Here is an 18985-nt window from a genome sequence, read left to right on the forward strand (position 1 = left end):
CGGGTCTCGCTTCTTTTACTTCCGGTGGGTGAGTGATACTGAATGCCTTCTCTAGATGAACTTTGCGTGTTTTCTATGCTAACTAACTAGGCACATACGCTGGCAGGGAACATCAAATTTGCTCCGTCCTTGGGTCACATCTCAGCCATCCGCGACCAGCCTTTCTGCTTTATCGTCTATCTGACATCCTGACCATGGTTGATCCGACCAACAGCACTCCTGCTACTCCTCCTTCTGCTTCCTCGCCCCCCAAGGACAAGAGCCCCGCGATGCCTGCACTGCTCTGGCAGACCTGGAACAAGGTCACTACCAAGATGTCTCCGAAGAAGCACGGCAACGACGACACCGGCGGGAGCGTCCATGGTGGCAACAAGCTGGCCTACGACCAGAACTTCACGCCGCAGGTCGTTGCTGCCACGGGGCCCCAGGCCCATCCTCGCATGGCTGAGATCATGCCCAGCTTGCTCCGCCACCTCCATGACTTTGCTCGCGAGGTCAACCTTACTGCTGCCGAGTGGACCGCTGCTGTTGACTTTGTAAGTGGCTGCCGATTTTCGCTGCATAAAACCCGTGTATTCTTCAGATTGTTGTCACAAGCTTCTCACAAGGTTGCCACTGGCTCATGAAACATATCATACTAACCCATCACTCGATATCAGATCAATGCGGCGGGCAAGATGTCCGACAATACCCGCAACGAGACCGCCCTCATCTGCGACATCCTCGGCCTGGAATCGCTCGTCGACGAGATTACCTCCAAATTGCTCATCCAGGGAGCCAACGCCGGAGCCACGCCAGCCACGCCCTCCACCGTCCTTGGCCCGTTCTATCGCACTGATGCCCCCATCCTGCCCAACGGTAGCAGCATCGTCTCCGCGGACGCCTTCAAGCTGTGGAACGGCAAAGGCGACGACATGACGTGTTTCGTCTCCGGCCGTGTCCTGTCCGCAAGTACCGGCAACCCAGTCAGCAGTGCCATGGTCGACATCTGGCTGGCCGGCCCCGACGGGCTCTACGAGCAGCAGAGCGCCGAGGTGCCCGACATGAATCTGCGCGGCCGCTTCCAGACCGACGCCGACGGCCGCTATTCCATCTACTGCCTGCGCCCCACGCCCTACGGCATCCCCGACGACGGCCCCGGGGGCGCCCTGCTCAAGTTGCTCGACCGGCACCACTGGCGTCCCGCGCACATTCACTTCATCGTGTCGGCAGAGGGCCACAACACGCTGACGACGCAGGTCTTTGATCGCGAGGGCGAGTGGGTCAAGAACGATTCGGTGTTTGCTGTCAAGGACGAGCTGCTGGTCGACTTTCGCGCCCGGGAGGACGATGACAAGGCGAAGTGGACTCTCGAGTATGACTTTGTGCTCCCAGAAGTCTAGAGCTGTGGTTACGAGGGCACCATGGAGTCCAGGGCTGCTCGTGTGGCAGATGATAGAATCACAGTTTGTTGCGGATAGCACTGGCATAGACCGCAGGGAGGTCTGCACTGGATATTCTCTTTGAAGTGAAGGTCAGGGCCTTGGCCTGTACTGCAAATCGACATTGTGTTTGAGACGACGTTCTGATTAACTAGTCTTAATTGTTGCAGTGTTGCAAGCCCAAGCGCAATGGCCGGGCATGAGTACTGCATGTAGTAGCTCTTGAGTAGTCCACATGACGCGAACGTACTCCGCACAATGTGTCGCACGGCCAAGTGCGTTCTCTGAGAAACAAGTAATGTTTTCCCCTTGGAGCACAAATGGTCCCAAACAGTGGCCGCCAAACGTGCTCAGCAAGAGCTTGGGACGTCGTCGCTGTCAACCAATGTCGTTCGTAGTGTGGGGGGAAGCAGTTGGGAGTCGTCGCAAAGCTGGATCAGGGCCAGCAACCTTAAAGCCGGCCCCATCCTTAATTAAGTGCAGCGTCATCGCGCCGCTGGCCGGCCAGCCCTGTTCTGGCAGCACCGACGCAAACAGTCACCTTGGCAGCAGCAGACACGCACGCACGCACTTGACGCCGCCCTCTCCTGCCCAGACCTCACGTTGGATCTCACGACACCACTCTCACCTTCAGAAGACGCCTCTGTGAAAAGCTTCCATCAAGAACCCCCCAGCAACCGCCTCAGAGCAACGGACTGGTCCAGCCCCTTTCTGCTCTCCTGCCCGGGACAGGCCCCTCTCCTCCACCACTCGGCACGACAAGGACCAGGTGGCATTCCCGTGTGGACGCCTTCAGTGCACCAGCCCGGCCTGCACGACATAGTTATATTGCATCCGCGCTCCCAGACCACCACGAGATCAGGACAGTTCGTCACGTACTTCGCCCACGCAAAGACAGCCGCGTCCAGCCCTCACTGCCTTGTTGCGCATTCGTCCTGCTTCTCAAATCTTCTTCCTCCCTGCTCTCTCTCTCTCGCTCTCGCTCTCTCCCTTCTTCTTTTGGCAACAACTTGAGCCAGGCGGCCCCCGATCGCTTTCGACCGCGCAACAGCGTCGGCAACCATCATGACCAAGAAGCCAGAGATCCTCAAGGCCGAGGCAAAGCTCTCGTGTCCGCTCTATGCCTGCAGCTTCGACCATGCAGATCCGACCTGCCTCGTGGTTGGCGGAGGTGGCGGGTCAGACCCCAACGGAGTCCCCAACGAAGTGGTAAGTTTTGCGCATCCTTTCCTGTCCTCGTGTTTTCTGTGTTGGCGGCCAGTCATCATCCCATCATGGCCGCCCCTCTTATGGCTCCTGGGGTCCCAGGCCTCGCGCGCGCGCGTGCGTGCCCAGAGCCAGCAGGGAAGCGCGTGTCTGCGTGACCACCGTCTTCCTGGCGTGCAGTGGCTACCCCTCCATAACCCCTCGGCGAGGTTGGATGCGCTGTCAAGGCCGGCCGCCCGTGATGGTGCCCGACTGCCTTCCCACCCGCTCGCAGGCAGGAGATGGCTGGGTTGCTGCTGTTCGCGGGCGCAGCCGTTGCTTCCCGCTGGTCCCCGTCCTTCTCCTTGGAGGTGCAGGAGGTTGCAGTGGACCCCTGGAGCCTGCGAGCGGGCTGGACCCTACCGGGACCTGTCACCTGGACTCACTAACCCCTCAATAGTTCCTGCTCGACGCCTCGAGCCCTCTCGAGCTGCCCACAGCCGGCAGCCTCACTCTGAGCAAAAGTGAGGACAATGTCACGACGCTCGTGGTCGGGCCTCGCAGTAAGGACGGCGAGACGGCACTGGTATTCGCCGGTGCGAACGGCAGCCCCGACGACATCAAGAAGGGCAAGAACCGTCACTTTCGCACCCTTGCGCTTAGGCTCTCCAGCGCTGGTGGAGGCCCTAAAGCAGCCAAGACTAGCGGTGAGCGAATCGTCGAGCTCGCTCGCGATGCGCTGTTCGCCCCGCGGGGCCAGGACCTAACTTATGTACCTTACCAGCGCCTCTGCGCCCTCTCGCATCCCTTTGCCGGCTTCCCCCAGCTCGGCGCCGCCGCCGACGGCTTCTCAAAGAATCCCCAGATCGCCCTCTTCAATGTCCCGCCCTCTACGGCGCAAACTGGCGCTCGGCGGTGGACTCAAAGGGGAACGCTGGACATCCCCAAGGAAGCCATGGATCTAGACGTCGTTCAGACCGGGCCCGACACTTACCAGCTCGCGTACTGTGACGACCACGAGATCTTTACAGTCGAGGTCTCCAAGGAGGGTGTTTCGGAGCCCAAGTGCGTGCAGACCCTCGAGGCCGAGGAGGGAGACAAGAGCAGGCCGACATTCCGCTCACTGCGCTACCTGTCCTCTGGGTTCCTTGTCACCACTGTCAATATCCCCGCATCACAAGGAGGCGGCGTCCGCCTACACGGCTACCGACTGCCCAAGGACAACCAGCCACTAGCACGTCTCGCGATCCGGCAGAACTTGCCCAAGACCGTCTCGAAGGCTACAGGCCTCGCTGTACGGAATCTCACGCCTCCCGCATCGCCGTCCGAAAAGCAGGGCGACAGCCAATTCGTCGTCGCCGTAGCAGGAAACGACCGCTCGATCAATCTCCTTACTCTCGAGCACAAGCAGGTGCACTCTGTCGACCTCCTCGCGAACCTGGCGCCTTTCAAACACCTGAAAGATGTACACCAGACGGGTATCACTGGCTTGTCCTTCTCTGCATTTGCCCCTCCAAAGGCGGATGGTGAAGCGAAGCCCGAGATCTCTGTCAAGCTTGCCAGTGTCGCCGTGGGCAACACCGCAGTGGTACACAGCATCCCGCTGAAGGAGTTCCACGGCCCTTCACAAGGCGGCCAAGGCGAACGACCGGCTACACCGCGCTACGTGGTCGCGCTCAAGTCCAAGGGCGAATCGCCTACCCTGATACTCACACAACTGACCGTAGTGATCCTCTTGTTGGCCATCATCGGGCAGGTAGTGCTGGAGACGAAGGGTTTATCTCCCGAACTCCTTGGAGCGAGGAATTACCTGCCCGCTGGGTGGCAGCTTCAAATGCGACGGGGCCCAGTTGTTGGGGAGAAGAGCATCGGAGACCTTTTGTCCAACGTCAAGCTGGAGAATGACCAGACGCCAGTGATCCGTCACATTGATGCCGACGTCCTCGACGAGAACGGCGAGCCGACCTTGGAGGTGGCTGCACACGACGAACAGCTCCACGGCCCGGCCACGAGCTGGGAAGAGCTACCTGCGACACAGCAGCAGCTGTGGAAGGACCGCCTCAAGAAGACGGGCCACTGGGTCGAGGCTACGGGCGAGGAGGTCTTCAAGGGCGTCCTCTTTGGCGAGCTTGGAGGTGCCATTGGCAACATCATCAACGCCGCGATATAAACAGTAAACATGCCACGAGCAGCTGTTTACACCACGATCCGAGCGGCACCGGCAGGCCTGAAATCAGGAATGATTCACACATAACGAACACATCCACACGACTTTACGTATATAATGCTGAACCAAACGCCGAACGAATCAGGGTTTGGGGTCTCGGCAGCGGCAGCGGGGATCAGACACAAGCAGAGCTGCACTCTAGAGTATATAACGAAATCTTTCTGCACATATTGGAACTACACGAAATTCAGATCTAGGCTGCTGTTAAAACCGATTTACAAGTGGCAACCAATTTTTGAGAGAAGAACAGAGCTTCTCCTGCAGAAAGATATACGAGGGGGCGGCAACGGTCAGAAGACACAAAGTAACACAAATAGTCCAAAAACCCAAATATGAAAAAAAAGACGTGGAAACCCCTCAAAGAACCGCCGTTTCTCTCTCCGCTCCAGAGTTGCCTTTTCCCTTTCGCTGTCCCCGCGATAGAAAGTCGCTCACCACGCGGTAAAACCCGGCGGGAGCATGGGATACTCCTTGCCGTCGATCCATTCAGTCCCGTATCCGAGATCGCTGGTCCTGACCATGCCGTAGCCGCCGTCGTCGCGCTTCCAGTTGCTGCCGCACTGGCCAGGGACGTACTCGGCGGCGTCCATCTGCAGCATCATCTTGACCTCGGGGCAGTACTCCCAGATGTGCTTGCGCTTCTCGGGGCTGCCCCAGATGCTGCCGTGCAGGACGGAGCCGGAGGAGCCGATGTGGTAGCCCATGGGCTCGTAGTGGCCGATGCGGTAGTCGTCGATGCCCTGCTTCCACGCCCCGTTTGTGAGATCGAGCCGGCCTTCCTCGCTGCCGCTGCCGCCAGCATTGGCATTGGCGTTCTTGGACACCGCGTCATGGACCAGCCCACTGCCGGCCTCGTTGAGGTCCAGGTTCTCCTTGGTCACGGCGAAGTTGTCGAGCTCCGTGCCCTGGCCGTTGGGGGCCGGGGTCTTGCCGGCGGCGGCGGCGGCGGCCTTGGCCTTCATCTCGTCTTCGAACAGCATCTCGGAGTGGCCGACGTTGTACTCGCCCGAGAAGGTGAGGCTGAGGGAGCCGTTGGCCATCTTTGCGCCGGGGCGGTGGCCGAGGCGGTCGGTGAGCCAGACGTCCTCGGGCTCGGTGCCGGGCTTGCGGACCTGGTCGCGGAGGACCTGGATGATGCTGCTGACGCGGCGGAGGCTGAGGCCGCCGTTTCCGCCGTAGCCGCCGTTGGGGTTCCAGGGGGCGCCGACCCAGTCGTAGTCGAGGAAGTCGTCGAGGTTCTGGCGCGAGTTGGCGCACAGCATGCTGTCGGTCTGGAAGATGAGGAGCCACTCGGCCGGCTGGAGCAGTGTCTCGTACACCCACAGGGTCGTCAGGAACTGGCTGATGGCCTCGCCGCCAATGGTTGTCATGTTGCTCGGGATGTACGTGAGGTCGAGCTTGCCCAGGTTGACCTGCTGGCGGATCGCAAACGACTTTTGCACCAGGTCGACCGACTCGCGGGAGCCCATGAAGCGGAACCGCCAGTCCGGCGGGATCACCGACATGAAGTGCAGCATGAGCGGCGCCAGGAACGCCATGGGCCGGTTCTCGATGAGGAGGGCGACCTTGCTCTCGTTGAAGCGGGTCACGCTGAGATACTGGTTGACCTTGTGCTTGTTGGTGTGGTGGTGGTGGAGGTGACTGTCCGGCGAGGACAACGATGATGAGCCGGAGCCGCCATGGGCCGCGGCGGAATAGGAGCCGTCAGCGGAGGAGTCATCGTCTGAGAGCAACGAAGACCACGAGGAGTAGGACGACGCAGCCTCGGCCTCTTCTCCGTAGTGGATGCTGACGAAGGGCACCGGCACCGTGACATTGGGTGTGATTTCGGGAAAGGCGAGTTGCATCAAGAAGAACCTGTTCGCAGTCAAGTCCGTCACCACAATCAGTACATGGTGCTCTGCCCGACGGTTGTGGCTTTACTTCCTCGCCAAACATCTCCATGCCCGGGCAGGTATCACTTACATGATCACGACAGACCCCAGCAGCACCGCGATCCTCTTGCCCGTCCTGGACACGACCAGGGAGCTCACGCCCCTTACGGCCGTGGAGAGTGCACCCATCGCGATTGCGTTGTCCCCGTGGATCTCGCTCGAGCTCGTAATGGCCTCTGGAAACGAGGTTGCGCGCTCGCGATACCACCCTCTAGGCGCGAGCCTCGACCGCCTTGTCGCCTTTTTTCTGTGACGGCCAAAGTCTGCGGGCACGTCTTTGCTGTCTGTGTCGACTCAGCCCCGGGATGGCCGAGCTCACAAAGTTCGAGCACTGAGCAGGAGAGTAAGCCGGTGAAAAGGTACCACTACAAGACTGGATTCCGGTTGTGCTGGCTCCAGCTCGAGCTATATCGAAGGGACCCGGTAGTCGAATTCGGGCCGTGAATGGCAAGCTGGCAATCCGCGATAGACTACCACAACCGCAGAGTCACAGGTGTCGTCTATGTTGGAATAATGAACGTGTGCATACTAGGTGCACGTGCAAGATGAGAGTTTGTACGAGTATCTACAAGGTGGCATCGACCCTTAATTGGCAGACCAGCAGCAGAGTCAGGAAAAGAAAGTTTCGGGGCCAGAGGAGACAGAGTTTCCGCAGGTCGTCTCTCCCTTGGATAACCCGTGGGACTGGCTAAGGGAGGAGCTTGTGCCTGCGGAGCGATCCAAGGGCAGTTCTGGGGGCCATGAACCGCCGTGGCGTGCCTGCCAGAGACGCTTCCCACAGTCTACTCTTTCCTCTTCCATGCGGCGAGGGTCGTGGCAAGCGTACGGGTTATTCTCTCTCTCTCTCGCCATCTTCACCCCCAGCTGCCAGTATATCCTTTTGAGCCCATGGGATCATCCGTCGCGGCCACGCCATAATGATGACGAGAATCGTTTCAAGCATTGAGAAACCCATACCACCGAATAGAGTCAAAAGGGACCGATCTCGATTCGTCAACAGCAGACTGTGGTGGATGCCCATCCGACCCAGGCTCCAATAGTTTCTGGTAGAGCAAGCATGGCGAGAGCAAAAAGCCGGCGCCGGGCGCGACGTGGCGGCCGCCAGGTCGGTCTAGCTCGCTTGCGTGGCAACGACGACACCACTACTACTCGACCGCATCGAAGCAAGCCCGCCTTTGGACACACGCAAGACGAGTGAGCCTTGACGAGCCGAGTTCGCGACTGGCTCGCCGCCAAGACAATCGATTTGCGGTTCAGGGAGACTGTGCCTACCGCAGCGTGCAGGCTCAGGTGCAGGTGCGTGTACGCCAAGCCTATCTGGGCTTGTAAGATTCCCTTCGAGCAGAGGGATGGCAGAGAGATGGCACTTGAAATGGTCGTGTCCTCAGAGGGCAACTGTTATTGGACAAGTCAAAAACACTCGGTGCTGGAAAACGAGACATTGGGGTGGGGGGCGCATTCCGCGAAGCCGCATGCATTAGAGCAACCTTAAACACATACCACAACACACACATTCCCTTGCCAGTGCACCAGATGTCTCATTGCCATAGCGATCTAGAGCTAGCTGATTTTAGTTGCATATATCCTATTAGTGCTCTGCGATGTCCACTAGTCCTCTATAGATAGATACAATGCGCACTGCACCTGTAAACCATATCTACATCCAGCTGCGGCTTGCCTCTGCCGCCTTGACTAGCTCCTGGACCACGAGCTCCGTCTTACTGACATTGAGAGCATGCCCGGCGCCGGGGACGACGACTTTGGTGATCTTGCCGCCTGCCGCAGCGGCCTTGTCGTACATCTGCAACTGCACGGGGACCGGGACAATGAGATCCTGCTCGGGGATGAGCTGGCGGCTGGGGATGTCGCGCCAGGCCTCATAGGACGCCTTGCCACTGTAAGAGTCGGAACTATGCAGGGTCATGGCGTTGAGGATTTCAAGTGCGCGCTCCGGCGGCAAGTCGTTGAAGATGAGCGGGGCCAGCTCTTTGCTCACGCCAGGCAGATAACCGCCAGGACTGCCGATGCGGTATGCCTCGGGCATGGCCTCGCCCATAATGTCGCGGATGGACTGGCCCTCAAAAGGTACAAAGGAGCCCAGGTAGACGATGCCTACGACACCGGTAGCAGGCTTCCCTTGCTGGGCCGACCGCTCGGCCTTGGCCAACCCCTTGAGAGCCGAGCTGCCGGGAATGCCGCTGTAGGAGTGGACGCTCAAGACAACGTCACGGGGCTGCTCCGGGTCGTCGAGGATGGCCAGGGCAGCCGCGCGGATGTGTGCCGCATCGTCCTCCATGGTCGGCGCCGGCAGCCGCGAACCGTCGTTGGCGGAAAGCAGGCCAATCAGGTCGACACGGTAGCCGCGAGACCGCAACCCAGCCACAATGTTGTCCTCGTATAGAGCGGGTGTGGCAAAGGAGCCAGGGACGACGACGAAGGCGACTTCGTCTTTGGCGGTGGAGGCAGCCATGGCGTGTTGAATGCGCAATGTTGGGCCACGGGGTAGTAGAGAGGGTGGTCAGATATAGAGAATGCCGGGCAAAAGATTCGTTCTTGTCTGGAATACTCAAGACAGCCACGTGGGTATGGGCTCGGGAGGCGTCAGAACTGGGTCGAACTCAAAGAACAAGTGCTGTATTCATTCCTCTACGGGAGGTGGAGGAAAGAACATGGCCGCGTAGGGTATATGTACCCCACGAAGCCTCGCATCTCGTTCGCCAGCGCCTTCCGGTGGCTCGGGCCCACGAGATAGAGTAGGCAGTTACCAATCGGCGGCCATCACGTAACCGCGCGCTGGCTTGGAAAAGCACCACGGAGCTTATGCCATCTCCGCAACTTGTGGGACCCGATCTCGAGTGGTATTGCTCCGTAGGCCTGGCATACCATGTCTAGTGTGAGCAGCTGGTCCCCTTATTTCCCCACTGCGGTCATGGCATCAACCCTTCTCGGGCTTCATGCGGGCTCGAGTTGTGCCGTGTGGCGGGCAGCTGACCCTTGTTGGCGGGGGACAATGGTGTGTCTCCGCATTAGGGACGATCCTATAGACAGGCAGGGCTGGCTATCAATTCGAACGTCAACGTAGCCGGTGACAGCGGCGGCTGGCAGGGCTAGGGCGATGTGTGTAAAAAGGATGGTCGAGAGGGACCGTGGGTTGGTTGTCTGTTGATGGATGGGGAAGCTGCCCGGGTGTCACCCAGAGTGACGGCAGGTGCTGTCAAGGTACCGTGCAGAGAATCACTGTGTGCCACTGTGGCTGCCCTTTACAGCAATCACCTCTGGACCAAGTCAATATCATCGCCGACGCCACGGGCTGGATGTTGTCAACACAGTCCATCCCAAGGTTGGCCCTCCATCTGGATCCCATCCCTTCCAAGTGCCACCGCTGCTAGCGCTGCTGTCCACCTACACTGGCCGGTTCTGGCGACGTGGCTGCCTGCCCCAATAAGCTTCAACCAGCCCGCCGCCGTCGTCCCCCAAAGCAGACACCATGTCTCAACCAGGTCGCCACAGCCTTTCCAGGCCAGACTCCCCTTCACGCCACAGGCGGATGGCTCGAGTCTGGCTGCCCGCCAGCCGAGCACGCCAGGGGGTAGGAGAGGGAGCGCCGCGCACGCGTCCCGTCCCTTGTCTTTGCCCAAGCCGGCACACATCACCCCCAGGTTGGGATAGGGAGGCCATCGTCTGATGTGCTGAGTGTGGTCCCTTGCGCGCGCGCAGAATTGCTCTGCCTATCTCCAGCCTGGCCATCTTTGGAGAGCCTCCCTTGCCAGGGAGCTGTAGTGTGCTTTGCCGGCCCAGAGCCAGTTGGGAAAAGGTGGTGTAGATTCTAGCCTCGGACGCACACGACCGGCTACCAGAACCTTAAGCTGCCCACCCCACGTAATTCTTGCCCTCTTGTTTTCCTGTGCCAGTTTAGCGAAGTTTGCATGGTCTTCGTTTTACAGCCTTCTTGACCATGTCGTCGTCGTCTTCGTCGTCGCTCACCATGCGCAAGTTTCTCACAAAGAACTCGCTCTTCCTGGGCCTGTCCCTGGTGCTCGTGTAAGTGGCTGGGAGCTGGCTTCGTATTTCAAGACTCTCGCATCATATTGTGGCTCGTATCGACTTACAAACATGAGTGCTGACTCCATTACAGCTGGGTGTTGGCGGGCATCGTCAGGGAGCACAGAGATGAGATCCACGCGGAGTTGCACGAAAAAGTCGACAAGGTGCGGCAGAAGATCCCAAAGGTCAAGGTCGACTGGCACAAGCTCTCGTCGACGGGCCACTTCGTCGACGACGAGGACTCATCCCCCTCGCCGTTCAACCGCACCAAGCTGGCCATCCTCGTAGAGCCGAGGCCGTTGCCACATCTTGTCCCGCAGATCCTGCACATGATCTCTGTCGTGCCGCCCGACTGGAAATTCCTCTTTGTTGGCTCGAACCAGTCCGTGATCAGCGTCGGGCGGGCCTGGGCGACAAAGCACCAGCAGAAGATTGGCAAGCTGGATCTCATCACCATGCCTGAGCCATGGCAGATCAACTCGAAAGAGGGCGTCTTCCGGCTCATGACCGACATCCGCTTCTACGACGAGTTCCTCCCGGGTGTCGAGTGGCTGCTCAAGTACGAGCACGACAGCATCATGTGCGCCAACTCCCCCATCAGCCTGAACCAGTGGCTCTCGTGGGACTGGACCGGCGCGCCCCGGTCCGGCGATGACAAGTTCTCCGGCAACGGCGGCCTCACCCTGCGCCGCGTCTCGGCGATCCGGCGCGTCCTCGCCATCCAGTCGCGCCTCAACAACACGGACCCGGAGGACGAGTGGTTCGGGCGCCGCGTGCTGGTCCTGCCGGGGGCAAAGGTCGCCTCGGCCGCGCACGGCCAGTTCGCCGTCGAGGACCACTACATCCCGCAGGCAATGGGCTTCCACGTGCGCGAGGGTGGCGCCATCCTGCACCAGCAGGTCTGGAAGAACCACACCCGCCGCAAGGAGATCTTCGACTACTGCCCGGAGCTCAGCATCATCATGGACATGAAGCTCGAGCGCGAGCGCTGTCCTAACGACGACCGCGAAGGGTCCCTCACCACCGAGCAAGCCCCTACGCCGACACCCGAGCCGCCCGCCCCTCCTCCTGCTCCCCCGGCCGCACCACCTGCTGCTGCTCCTGCCGCTGCCGCTGCAAAACAGCCCGCCATCGACGACCAGGGCTTCCAGGTCGAGCCAGATGCCTCGCCCGAGACGGCTCAGGCGCTCGATGAGGTCCTCTCCAACAACCAGAACTTTGACCAGAACGGTGCACCCCAGCAGGGCGAGGAAGAGGAAGAGGAGGACGAGGAAGACGAAGACGAAGAGGGGGACGAGTACGAGGTCGTGACGAAGATCGTGAAGGTCGACCAGAACGGGAACCTGATTCCGGACGACGACGACGATGGTAGCACGTGAGCAATATTCAGGGGGCAAGAAGTGGCGAACGCGGCTCGCGATGGGAGTCCAAAGATGACTTGTTGAAAACGGAGTCAAACCGCGGGTGAATTAGATCCGGAGGGGCCCGGGAGTTCCGAGATCACTTTTGTATTTGTTCATTTAGAAGTAGGTTGATTAAACGGAATAGCCGGGGAAGTCATTACGAATCGTACACCGTCTTGTCCGTTCATGAACTAGGGAGCGCATTGTGTCATAGACATTTGAGTGCATGGTATCCTAGGGAAATCCATAGCTTCAATAAGCGCCGTGGGCTCCTGTCAGATACCCTATTGAACGAACGACATGAATCATTCGTGCATAGTACGCAGGTCGACGACACAGGGCCAAACAGGAATCGCACGGTCTGTCCAAGTAAAGCATTGTCATGAATGAGAGTATACGAAATGCAAGCGGTGTGCGTGTATGTTGCTGACAGTACGGGGGAAATAAGAGCCATTACGGAATGTATAACTTCTTCCAAGTAATCACGCTATTAAGTGTGATATATGATGCCGCAGAAACCATCAAAAGCAGTCTCCCCTTCCAAAACCCCTAGTCCCTGGCGGTTCCAGGACCGCCGTGCCAAACTCCATGAAAACGCTTGCTGATGTCTAGATGCGAGGCTGGTTTGTATGCATGTGTCTTTCCTTCCTTTCTCTCTCTCTCTCCCCTCCCCCCTTTTTCTTCCCCTTACTTGCCCCTGATGCTCAGGCGCCAACTCTTCCGACCATTTCCACAGGTTCTCCTCCCGAATAACTCCAGCGAGCCCCAATGTGAGGGATGATACCATCGAGGCTGATGCCTACAGGCCAGCCTGAAGTCCTCTTCATTTGTTCTGGGCGGGGTTCTCTGACCACGCCCCAGGTGCAAGGGCAGATTTTCAAAGCGCCCGATCTACTGCCCCGCCAACTCCTGCTCTCTGCAAAGGCCCTTTTGATAATGCAGAATGAGATGGATACAAGATCGACTATAATAGGAAGTGAAAGAAAGAAAGCAAATAGCTGGCGAGAGTCGCGAGACAATTGGTCCCAGGAACTCGGGCTCATGTTGTAGATCGTCATTATGTCGTAGAACGCACTGCTGGGTATCGTTGATTTGTAGAAATGTAATAGCCGCACAGTAAAGAAGTCGAGCCTAGTTGATTTCTTGGACCCATATCTGTGACAAGTGTGTCAGTAAGCAAGTAGGAGAATGCGGTCACTGGTGTGCAAAAGTAGTCGGCTTACCTCCATCTTGCCGATTTCCTGCCGCGCTCTCCGCGCTGCGCTCTTCACGCCCATCATGACCATGTCAAGGTCGTCCTGATCTCCCATGGTGATCATATCAGAGTCGGGCGCATCTTCGTCGCGCACCTTGAGCTTGAATCGGCGGCGAAGGCCAAACTTGTCCCGAATCTTGTCCACAAGGTCCGGAAACTCAATGGCTGTGCCAACCATAATATATCGCACGTCCTCGGAGTGGACCTTGATGCGGACCTTGCGTGCCTCTGGGCGCCGAGACTGGCCCCGGGATGAACCAGAAACGGACGAGGAACCCGGCCTACGGTTCGGGATCATTTCGAAATCACCCTCATCAAAGGAACCCTCATCGCTTCCTTCCTCATCCTCTTCGATATACCGCGGCTGCTGGCGACGCCCTTGTTGCCGACTGCCGCGTCTTTCTGGGGCGCCACCGCCGTACATGTCATAAACGTCGTCAGCGTAGTTGTCATCGTCACGTCTCGATCGTACGGACCGGGTGTCGGACCGGGCGTCTCCCCTGGTTGAATAACCTCGTTGCGGTGGTGACCTCGCTTCGACAGCTGAACGAGAGGCACCCTGGGCACTTCGTGGAGACGACGTCCTCTCGTAGCGGCTGCTTTTTGAAGTCTCTGGAATCGTCAAACGCGTCGGCATCGGCTTCGGGCCACCGTTCCGTACTGAGGCAGCTCGGCTCATTTGTGGACCCTTGTCGTTCTCCGGAGGGGGTGTAGGAGGGAATGCGGCAGCCTGCTCTACTTTCCTGCTTTGTAGCCCGGGCTTGACCAGATTCGTGGCGGCGAACGAGATGTTGTCGGTCGGCCGGTCATCCTTGTCGGCACCCTTTCCGACGGCAGCCTTGATCTCCGAGCCGGCGAAGCCCGTGAATGCGTTGGCTCTATCGGTCGCGGCCACAAGACGCGCCTTGCCAAGATAATCTTTGGTCTTCAGGTTGCGAACTTTGGCCTCGTTCGGACGGTACACGACGCCGACGGGGATCGAGAAGACAGTATAGCCTTCTGCCTCTTCCCTAATCGCCTCATCGATGACGTTGTGGTCCTCGACTACCTTCTCCTTGACGGCGTATCCCAGATCCTGAAGACCAGCTTCTCTCTGTTGCAGATAGATGTAGCAAAGACCACGGTTGAACAGCACCTCGCACGAGTAGAGCTTGAAAAGAAGGCCGAGTTGAGCATAGTCAATCATTGTGTTGCCGCGGAGGTATAGCAGGGTATCGTTGAAGTTGGCGAGAGCTTCCTCAAAGTCGCCTAGGAGGAAATTCGACACACCTTGCTGGAAATAAGCCACAGCAAGGTACATGTCCAGCCGGATCGCGCGCTGGTAGCACTCGACCTACGCACAGGTTGGTTTGGTCAGCGAGCCCTGGTTTTGAGCTTGATTGATGACGAGACATACAGCTTTCTCGTGCTCGCCGAGTGTGGCGTGAATCACACCCATATTGAAGAGAATCTTGGACGTGTCGGCAATCTTGTCAAACTCGCCAAGTGCCTCTTCGAACTCATTGTTGTCATAGCGGCCGAGGGCCGTGACCCAAGTTTCAATTTCCTGAAATTCAATCGTCAGCTAGAGGCATTCCGCGCAAACTCTAACCAGGGTGAAGGTCGTAGACGCACCTGCTTCAATGACATGGTGCCGCTGCAGACCACAATGCTGCGCAGACAACAAGCTAAGAAATGCGTATGTGCTTTGCCAAAGATGCAGGCGAGCAGCTGTTCGATTTAGTTGACCGGGTTCGAAGGAATTGCTCCTATTCGGGGGACCGATATGAGTGAGCGTGTGGGAGCAAGTGGGAGGCTACCGGCAGAAATGCATTGCCGAGCGGGAGCGGGATTGTTCACATAGACAATGGAGAGACCGGGCTCAAGGGGGGCTAAAGTAGGAGGGGCTTGGGTTTAATACATTGTGCAACAAGCAGCAGGGGGTTGCGATGCAAGTGGGCTGGGCAGGCTCCCGCTCTAGCCGTTTAATCCCAGTCTTGGCCAGGGTCGCTAGCAAAGGGCGGGCTCACAGGGGTTTCTGGAGAGTTGCAGGTCCAGCTGAGCTCACGACAGAGCAGAGACCTCTGCTAGCTTGCTGGTGTGTGTGGTGGGCCGACCGTCTTACCTGGGTCCGGTACAAGCTCCGTCCTGTACGGTCACTAAAAGTCCCGCCGGTTTCAGTTTGCAAATCTCTTGGCTAGCAGTTCTCCTGACTGGAGGGGTCCAATTCGTGTTGCTTTAAGTGACCTCGTGGTTGAGCTGCGAATGCTCTGGCCGTCGTGAGAGGTAGAGCTGGTGGCATTGCAGCCTCAGCAAGTCGGTCGCGCAGCTGCCCACGCCTAAATTAAGCTCGCGGGCTTATGGGTTTGAGGATTGGCTGGGTGTGATGATTAGTGCCGGGCGAGCAATGGCTTAGTTGCTGGACCTCAGCGCGTAGAGGCGAGCCGGGAGTGGCTGCTGTCGTCCACAGGCCGCGGCCGGATCTGACTTGGGCAGACCTGGGCAAGGATAGTCTCTTGGCTCTTGACGCACCGCACCTTTGGGGTCTCTTCTTGCGGCGTCACGTGTGGGATCGGGACCAAAGTCGACGCCACCCGTTGCGAACTAATCACAGCATTGAGCTTGTTTGACACTGCACGTGAGTCTGGGAAGCATTGCCAGAAGCGCTCATCAACCTGCATGGAGAAAGTGCCCGATTGTCGGCACTCCCAGCTAAGCAAGCTTACAACACTCGGTAGATCGCTCTTCCCTCCTCAAACAAGTCATGGCACAATACCTTATCTTGCAACCTCAAACGGCTTTTGAGGAAACAGGAGTCGCTTGGGGGGCCGTCACTCGCGAGTATGTTCTCTCCCGGGTGTGGATCCCTGACTGGGAATGTCATCCCTCAGGGCCGGCAGTTTCTGGCGAGCATGGCCATTGCATCTGGCTGAGTATGCTTAACTCTAGCTGTGCCGCTCGGCAAAGCAGGCCTTGAGGTCGAGAGAGCCACGGGACCATGATGGGAGGGTGTTGTACCAGTCTGTAGCAGTGGCTGTTGCCCCTGCAGACAAGATGCAGGCAGTGGTGACTGGCATCGGCGGCAGGGGTCCGCGAGCCTGGCACCGGGCCTTGTAGGGGGGCAGCAAAACGCTGGCAAGCCCCCGCCTGTAGATTGTGGCAGTGAACGGGGAACCGACTCTTGTGTTGCTAGGGGGGGAGGAGGAGTAGCAGCAGCTGGAGCTGCATGCCTTGTCGATATCTAGTCCGTGACCGAGGTGATGAAGCCAGTGGCGGCGTTGGTGATGGTGATGGTGATGGTGATGGTGGTGGCCTGATGGCGAGGCACGTGGGAGGCGGCAGCAGCAGCAGTGGGATGTCGTCGTCGAGCGGCCCACGGATATGGGACGAGCATCTGTCTACTGTAGGAGAAGCTTCTTGGAAGGCAAGGATCGCTCACCCCGTCTGAGCTCAAGGGGCTGGCGGCGTCGAGGGCGCGTATCACCGGAAGCCGCCATCATGGGCGCCAGGGGAAGGTGCCTGGTTGGCCCAAGGCCAAGTTGGAAACTGCATGAGCCAGCCCAAGGGGCCGCCGTGGTCAAAGTGGCTGCTTCAAGCACGTGCATAGCATCGTCACTAAGGCATGGGTTGCGCCTCCCTCGCCGTCTAAGTGGGCAGCCTCAGGCACCAGTCCAACAACCATCACCAGGCAATGCACGCCGTCACCGTCCTCACCACCGTGACAGCTTCAAGCCACCTCCAACCCGTCTGGTGTGCTTTGCATGTATGTACTTGCACAGGCCGCATTCGCCCACCTTGCCGGGCCCAGGCTGCCAGCCGGCAGAACACCTGCCGCTGGGCCATCAGGTCAAGCGCCCCAGCTCCGACTCAACGCGCACGCCCAGCTAGGCGCCGACCTGTCGGGCCCGAGGACAGAACTGCATACAACCCCAGATCCATGGCCACAGACCAACACTTTGACCTTGGCACCTGTGTAGATCACCACGGCGGCCTGCACTTGGGATGCCAAGGCATGCTCGGAGCTCAGAGCTCTCTGTCGCCTTGAGATGCATAAACTTGTTAAGAGGCGGCATATCCACACCTTCATCACCGCCAGGGGCCGGCCCTGACGGAAAGTTTGTTCTTTGGCGACGAAGCGACTCTCTCTCCAGGCATGCGACCATGGAGCATGGCATCTGACTCGTCCTGCCTGGCCCGTCCCTTGAGACTGGCGGCGACCCAGCTGTGGCGGAGCTTGCGTTTGAGGTTTCGCAATGTTCCGGATACTGGCTGGGCCACGACCGGTTTCTGCACTCCTTGTTCCTCGCCTAGGGCTGTCCAGATCGCGGCGCAGACGTTTGGCCGAGGACTTGACGCGCCGGCCACCCACGTCCAGACACAAGCGTATCTTCAGAGTGTAGTACAAGCCTGGAGTTGTCTCTCCTCGCAGGAAGGAAACAAGGCATAGTCGTTACGCTAAGCCCTGACGGGGTGGCGATCGGCAGGCAGGTTCGTTCTTTCTTCAGGGGTGGGGGTTAGTCCAGGAGGTTCTCGGGACCTGACGTCGGCCCGCTTGCTCGCCTCCTGGCCAGCAACTTGAACCCTCTTGCATCGCAGGCGCCTTGCATTGCATTGCAGCCATGAGATCGCGCTGGTAGTAGCGACGCGACCAGCATCGAAGATCGAAGCCCTACTCCCCTACGAGGCTTCAGCGCCCAGTTGATGGCTTTTAGAGACGGGGCGGAATGACGACTCCCCGAGGAAACCGTTATGCCACAAAATTATGGTATTTGTTCTCGTTAAGACTTATTGCGAGCAGTCAAATCAGATGATTCTGCTTGGCGCTGCAGATTGCAAATGCCACCACACGGCCGTTCCCCGGACCAGAAGACACAGTTGGGGATTCGCTTGTCATGACGTACACTGCCACTCAAACACCTGCCGCACCGCTGTGGTCGATCAGATCTCAGAAGCCCGAGTACCATGACAATGCCAGCCGGACAAGGGATGAAACTGATCCGAGAAGCCTCTCGCTCATGGCAGACCCGGCAGTCGCAAGACTGGCCAGGGTCCTGAGACTGAGCCTGTCGGGCCAGGGTGGGAACACCCCTGTCGACACCCTCCCTGGCCTGAACTGTAACAGCCCCAAAACATGGTGCTTTAGCGCTGAAGCGCCAGACAAGACTTACCCAAGGCCTGCCTCCCACGACCAAGCACCAGCCCAGGTCTCCTTTTGCAGAGCCCAGAGGTCCCCCATCGAACCATGATAGAACGAGATTCAGACCATCGATCGCGTCGTCCCACCCCGTCCAGCATACCACCTGGAAACAAAGTGGTCTGATTTTTCCTTGTCTCCCTCCCGTCCTCGCAGCAAGCAGCAACGGGAGCTACACTTGCAGCCCCATCCCAGCGGCATGGCATTGCATTTCCAAGAAGCTCAGCCTATCGGACAATTAAGAATGCTGTCGATTTCGCTCAATGCAGCAACTGCCTACTCTGCGGCCCCATGTCTACCAAGAAGAGCAAAATCAGACCACTTTGTTTCCCCGGCCGTCGTT

General features: G+C 58.6%; 7 protein-coding genes across 7 annotated transcripts; 4 read left to right on the top strand and 3 right to left on the bottom strand.

Moving 5' to 3' along the window:
- Positions 1-314: 314 nt before the first annotated feature.
- Positions 315-1382, top strand: B0I36DRAFT_237248 (Intradiol ring-cleavage dioxygenase; the record flags this gene model as incomplete). Its single annotated transcript, XM_046149523.1, has 2 exons — positions 315-536; positions 660-1382. The coding sequence occupies 2 exons, from the start codon at positions 315-317 to the stop codon at positions 1380-1382; spliced, it is 945 nt and encodes a 314-aa protein (XP_046016903.1).
- Positions 1383-2364: 982 nt separating this feature from the next.
- On the top strand, positions 2365-4971 carry B0I36DRAFT_70935 (uncharacterized protein). The gene is made up of 2 exons (XM_046163251.1): positions 2365-2630; positions 3067-4971. Exons 1-2 carry the CDS (start codon positions 2487-2489, stop codon positions 4774-4776), a joined length of 1854 nt encoding a protein of 617 aa, XP_046016904.1. The 5' UTR covers positions 2365-2486; the 3' UTR covers positions 4777-4971.
- On the bottom strand, positions 4972-6896 carry B0I36DRAFT_403285 (uncharacterized protein; the record flags this gene model as incomplete). Its single annotated transcript, XM_046161750.1, has 2 exons — positions 4972-6690; positions 6799-6896. 2 exons carry the CDS (start codon positions 6894-6896, stop codon positions 5265-5267), a joined length of 1524 nt encoding a protein of 507 aa, XP_046016905.1. The 3' UTR covers positions 4972-5264.
- Positions 6897-8424: 1528 nt separating this feature from the next.
- Positions 8425-9237, bottom strand: B0I36DRAFT_345850 (Alpha/beta hydrolase fold-1; the record flags this gene model as incomplete). The annotated part of the gene is made up of 1 exon (XM_046156398.1): positions 8425-9237. One exon carries the CDS (start codon positions 9235-9237, stop codon positions 8425-8427), a length of 813 nt encoding a protein of 270 aa, XP_046016906.1.
- Positions 9238-10752: 1515 nt separating this feature from the next.
- Positions 10753-12190, top strand: B0I36DRAFT_345851 (uncharacterized protein; the record flags this gene model as incomplete). The annotated part of the gene is made up of 2 exons (XM_046156399.1): positions 10753-10808; positions 10903-12190. 2 exons carry the CDS (start codon positions 10753-10755, stop codon positions 12188-12190), a joined length of 1344 nt encoding a protein of 447 aa, XP_046016907.1.
- A 1155-nt stretch (positions 12191-13345) lies between these two features.
- Positions 13346-15098, bottom strand: B0I36DRAFT_372089 (uncharacterized protein; the record flags this gene model as incomplete). Its single annotated transcript, XM_046160077.1, has 4 exons — positions 13346-13369; positions 13438-14802; positions 14866-15015; positions 15084-15098. 4 exons carry the CDS (start codon positions 15096-15098, stop codon positions 13346-13348), a joined length of 1554 nt encoding a protein of 517 aa, XP_046016908.1.
- Positions 15099-16212: 1114 nt separating this feature from the next.
- On the top strand, positions 16213-17671 carry B0I36DRAFT_428348 (uncharacterized protein; the record flags this gene model as incomplete). The annotated part of the gene is made up of 4 exons (XM_046162453.1): positions 16213-16381; positions 16694-16747; positions 17137-17211; positions 17333-17671. 4 exons carry the CDS (start codon positions 16213-16215, stop codon positions 17491-17493), a joined length of 459 nt encoding a protein of 152 aa, XP_046016909.1. The 3' UTR covers positions 17494-17671.
- Between the last annotated feature and the right edge of the window lie 1314 nt (positions 17672-18985).

The sequence above is a fragment of the Microdochium trichocladiopsis genome, assembly GCF_020744255.1.
Source record: "Microdochium trichocladiopsis strain MPI-CAGE-CH-0230 chromosome Unknown B0I36scaffold_2, whole genome shotgun sequence".
Lineage (NCBI taxonomy): Eukaryota > Fungi > Ascomycota > Sordariomycetes > Xylariales > Microdochiaceae > Microdochium > Microdochium trichocladiopsis.

Bases quoted from the DNA above. Each gene is read 5' to 3' on its own strand.
- B0I36DRAFT_70935 (XM_046163251.1), top strand. From the start codon at position 2,487: ATGACCAAGAAGCCAGAGATCCTCAAGGCCGAGGCAAAGCTCTCGTGT. The intron at 2,631-3,066 runs GTAAGTTTTGCG...ACCCCTCAATAG, and splicing joins ACGGAGTCCCCAACGAAGTG to TTCCTGCTCGACGCCTCGAG.